This window comes from Triturus cristatus, chromosome 7 (genome assembly GCF_964204655.1).
Source record: "Triturus cristatus chromosome 7, aTriCri1.1, whole genome shotgun sequence".
In the NCBI taxonomy this organism is placed as follows: domain Eukaryota; kingdom Metazoa; phylum Chordata; class Amphibia; order Caudata; family Salamandridae; genus Triturus; species Triturus cristatus.
Window position 1 is genome coordinate 1,195,710,602 of NC_140590.1, and position 5,049 is coordinate 1,195,715,650.

A 5,049-nucleotide genomic window follows, 5' to 3' on the forward strand; every position below is an offset into this window, starting at 1 on the left:
ACGAGCATTCTAGCACCCCCCTTCCTGAAAAAGATAACAAAAGCCTGTTTCCTGCCACTCTGTCCAAAGACTCTAGTAATAATCTCTCCCTTCCTGACCAAATATTAAAACATCATACCCATCATCCTGCCACACAAACCCACCACCCTTAGCACCACCCTCCTTCGTCCTTCAGGAAAAAGAAATATCTGGTATCCTCCCACTCTTTTTCCTCCCATCCCTCTAGGATCCTGAGTGCTCCCTCTGAGAGAGCTGAGAGGTGGTGGTGGCACTGTGGCTGCAACTGGAACACTGTCGCCTGGGAGAGAAGCCATTTTAGTTTTTCTAATAAAGAGAAAAACATTCTGGTAACATTGTGAGGCTGAAGAATTAGAGAAACAAGTAGAAAACAACGTTATCGCATTAGCTTTTTAAACTGTTCCATTTAGAGCCGCAGATCGCAAATATTTACATTACTGTTTTCAGAATCAACTCAGTTCTTGGAGGTGCAGCGAAGACGTTCTGAGGAGCGCCTCAGTTTGGTGTTCCCCATGATTAACAAAATGGATGACAAGGTAACAATGAAAAGGAGCACCATAAAGCTGATTGGGACCTCTATGGTTCCCATCTGAAAGATATTGTGCCGCATCAGTATGGTCATCAGAAAGAAGAACACGTAGATGAAGAGTTGGGACACCACCGTTTTGGTGGCCTTCAAATGAACTTCCAGCCGAGCCTTGCTAGAACATGACAAGTTCTGCTCCATGTTACGCTTGTGTCTGAAGAGGGATCTGATGATCAGCGCTGAAGAGGTCCCTCCAAGGACAAATGGGAAGCAAAAGCCTAGGATGGTGGCAATGGCCAAGCAGTGACCAGCCCAGTATGCTACATCTCCCCCAGGAGTGCAGTTTGCTGTGATATTGCTTCTAAAGTCTTGATTGTATTTGTGATCTTTAAATAGATAGGGTGCAGGAGCATTAATTACAAGAGATATCAACACTCCCCCAACCATCAGGTACCAGACTACTACTGGCAACCTCATCTTGAGCCTGCTGAGGAGGGGGTTCTTGAAGTCCACGATCCTCAGGCAATAGAAAACAGATAGACAGGTTGAGAACCAAAAGCGGGTACCTGTTAAAAACGTTAAGAGAAAAAACAAAGCAGAGACTATTTTGAACTGGGCCTGAAAACCACGGTACAGGAACATGATGAAATTAAGCAGGCATATTGTACTCTGGAATGCAATTTCCACGAAGGCCAGCATGATGAGGATGATGTCAACAGAGTTAATGCTCCTGCTATTCTTCCAGTCTAGAAGATTCACAACCACCATAAATGTGTTGATGGCGATGCCGACCACTGTTTCAGCCGCGATGATGGCCAAGCAAACGACATGCCAGGGGCTCACCATGGTCTTCCCTCAATGGAACAGCAACTGGTCTTGCTCAGGTAATCTGTCTATAATGTTCCTGCTGCTAGAATGCAAGTTCTCAAATTCAGATCCAAGCGCTCACCGAAGGCTCATTTCTATGCTATGAGTCTATCGTGCGTCGAATCATGCAGAAACTGTATTCCATTTCTATCCATCCTGCTTATTTTTTAAGAATGCAAATGGTAAAAGTGCCTCACACATCCTTAGAGCAGACCACAAATTTGTTTGAAAAAGCTTTCAATATTCAAATTCAACAATCTATTTTTGATGTGCAGGTGAAGGCACAGTCCTGGCACTGGTGCTAATTCATGACTCTGCTTAGGACTTGGAAAACCTGATTACTCTAAGCACACCAGTGCCGTAGTCTTATGACAACTGCCTGTTCCTGCTTAAGATCTGGGCCCATATTATACATTATGCTGTGGGCGCAATAGGCATGTGCCGGCTTTGAGTGCCCCTGGGGCACATTGGTATTACAGAAGGGGCTGGAGACGCTTGTGCGTACCCTTCTGTAATACAGATAGCGCTGGCGCACATGTTGTGCCAGCGCTATCAGGAGAGGGTGTTCCCTCATTTCCACGGAGGAAGGGCCCCATGCAAATGAGAGAATCACATTGGCTTTGCGCTCACGCCGCATTACGGATGTGGGCCGAGAGGCAAACATGCCTTTAAGTGGCGCAATGAAGGTGATCCACAAAAAAGTGGCCCACTTTCAGTTTGCCTCCTAAAGGCAGCCCTCTGGGGAGGGGAAACTGGGTTCTGAGGAGCCCTCAGACATCCCACTGCAGACGGGTGCAGTCACTCACAGCACCACCTGCAAGGGGATCTTAGTGTAACACGGATCAGCTTTTAAACAGCTGCTCCGTATTTCACCTGAATGTGCTGTCCGCAGGGCAGCTCAAGTTTGCGGCTGCCCTGCCAGCAGCGCATATGTTCTAATACGGTGCTGTTAGACTTGGCATCCTTAGGGTTGTTTCCTCTGTCTTTTTTGCTTCTGCCCCCTACATTTTTTGACTGCATGCTGGACTTTGTTTTTGCTGGTTTTTAGAACTCTGGGCACTTTACCACTGCTGATCCTAAAGTGCAAGTGCTCCCTGTGTAAATTATGAATGTGTTTGGTTATTCGTGATTTGCATATTTGATTTACTGGTAAGTCCCTAGTAAAGTGCACTATGTGTGTCCAAGGCCTGTAAATTAAATGCTACTAGTGGACCTGCTGCACTGATTGTGCCCTTCAAACCTGTGTCAGGCCGGCTACTGAAGTGTGCAGTTTTAAACCATGTGTACCCACTTACCAGGCCCAGACCTTCCTTTATACTATATGTAAGGCACCCCTAAGCTAGGCCCAAGGTAGCCCCTTGGGCAGGGTGCACTATAGGTAAAATGTAGGACATGTACGGGTGTGTTTTACATGTCCTGATAGTAAAATACTGCTAATTTGATTTTTCACTATCGCAAGGACTATCTCTCCCATAGGTTATCATTGGAACTGCCTTGTAGCATCTTACAAATGTAACTTTCCTCTGTGAAAAGATAGAGATATACCACATTTGAGTTCCTTGAACTCAGAATTTAGAACTACTTCTTTAGTAAAGTTGGTTTTTAAATTGTGTGCTTAAAAATGCCACTTTTAGAAAGTGGGCATATTCTTCCTTTACCATTCTATGTCTCTGCCTGCTTGTGGAATCAATGTCTGGTTTAGACTTCAATGATGTCTCGCCTAAGAAGTGCTCGCTTTAATTTACACTCTGCAGATAATGTTACATAATGTTACATCCAGGTACACTGGGACTATTAAAACCATAATTCAGAGACAAGGGAGGTGAAAAGGGAACTCTGAAAAGGGTGCTAATCATGCTACACTGGAGAAGACAGAGGGGTCATTTGGCACAATAGAATAAACCGAAAAGGGTTGGATAGTTTTCAGGATCCCATAGAAAGGAAGAAGACAGACATTTTGTGACCATCAAGCGAAATCTCTGAAGAAGCACAAAAGAAGTTATTAAAAGAAACTGAAAGTGTTTGCTTAGTTAGACCTTTTAAGGTACTGTTTATCAGTGAAGCGACATGTTCTGTATTTAGGCCTTCTACTGCCATTCCTTAAGACATTGACGTGTTGATTAGGGAGTTATCGACTAACTTATCTCTATCTGTGAATAGATTGGTACATAGGTTCAGAGAAATGTGAGGATGGTCTACTCTTGGCAATATTGTTGATTGGTTCTTCGAGGATGACTTCTCTAAATGATTCAAAGTAATCTTAGATTTCACGTTTGTGGGTTGACTAAGCTGCTTTTTGGTTGAGCCGGTGAGGGAAAATTTGACATTTTTCACTTTCTGAATTAGGACAGTGAAGAATTCCTCTTACTTTTCTTTGGATATGTTTGCATTCGCCATTCGAGGGGAAAGGATGAACTGTCACACCTCTTTGAACAGCTCTGCCTTTGGATGGGCTTTGAAGATAAGTTTTTTGTATTATTCCTTTTCAAACGGAGTCATGCCAAGTTCTTTAGACATTAATTTTGATGACAGATTACTTTAATGGCTCTGAAGCTTTTTCTTGTTCACATAAATCTCTTGAGTACCATTGTGATGATTTTTGCCTTTATAAATTCTGGTGCATCCTATATGTCAGCCCAGACACAGGTGCAATGTATTGACGCTTGGATTAATTTACCGCTTGTTCTGGAGGGAATGCTGGTACAGCAGTATGCATGCTTCTTAGCTATCTGGCCTATTTTTAGGTCTTTTTGTTTGACAAGTGGCCACAATTCTTGGAAATGCCCTCACTGTGAATTCCAGTTACCACAGTCTTTGATGCAGCTCAAATTGTCTGTGAGACAACCCAAACTTCAACATCATAACCTTCAGCATCTGCCGAACTGAGAGTGGTGGTGTATCGGCCCATAACAGGAGTCTGGGCGTGCCTTTGCTCCCACTGTCTTATATACTCTCTATTTGCTGCCACTGGGTGCCCTCAAATTAACCAGTTGCCCCCCATGGTTCTTTTGCTGAAACCTGCCATTGATGCGAAGATCTCAGAGCCCATTATTTTGTCCTCCAGCCAACAGCATTCTCGCTGTACGGATGTATGACGTTACAACGCACACTTTTACAACGCATGCACTTACAACGCATTTTTTACAACGCACAATCCATTACAACGCATGACATTACAACGCAGGACACTACAACGCATTTTTAAAAAATACCTTTACAACGCATTTCCATTACAACGCATACTACCTTTACAACGCATACCATTACAACGCATATTATTAAATTGCATTTAAGGTAAGTATTAGATAGTATAGGGGTAAAAATTACTATTCTAACTCCAGGGGGTGCAACAGTAGGGTAAATGTTGGATAGTATAGGGGTAAAAATTACTATTCTAACTCCAGGGGGTGCAACAGTAGGGTAAGTGTTGGATAGTATAGGGGTAAAAATTACTATTCTAACTCCAGGGGGTGCAACAGTAGGGTAAGTGTTGGATAGTATAGGGGTAAAAATTACTATTCTAACTCCAGGGGGTGCAACAGTAGGGTAAGTGTTGGATAGTATAGGGGTAAAAATTACTATTCTAACTCCAGGGGGTGCAACAGTAGGGTAAGTGTTGGATAGTATAGGGGTAAAAA

General features: G+C 43.4%; 1 protein-coding gene across 1 annotated transcript; it reads right to left on the reverse strand.

The window, feature by feature from the left end:
* Positions 1-472: 472 nt before the first annotated feature.
* LOC146811583 (taste receptor type 2 member 9-like) lies at positions 473-1,390 on the reverse strand. Its single transcript, XM_085615072.1, has one exon. It carries the CDS (start codon positions 1,388-1,390, stop codon positions 473-475), a length of 918 nt encoding a protein of 305 aa, XP_085471198.1.
* Between the last annotated feature and the right edge of the window lie 3,659 nt (positions 1,391-5,049).

Coding starts and splice junctions, on each gene's coding strand:
- LOC146811583 (XM_085615072.1), bottom strand. CDS start 1,390: ATGGTGAGCCCCTGGCATGTCGTTTGCTTGGCCATCATCGCGGCTGAA.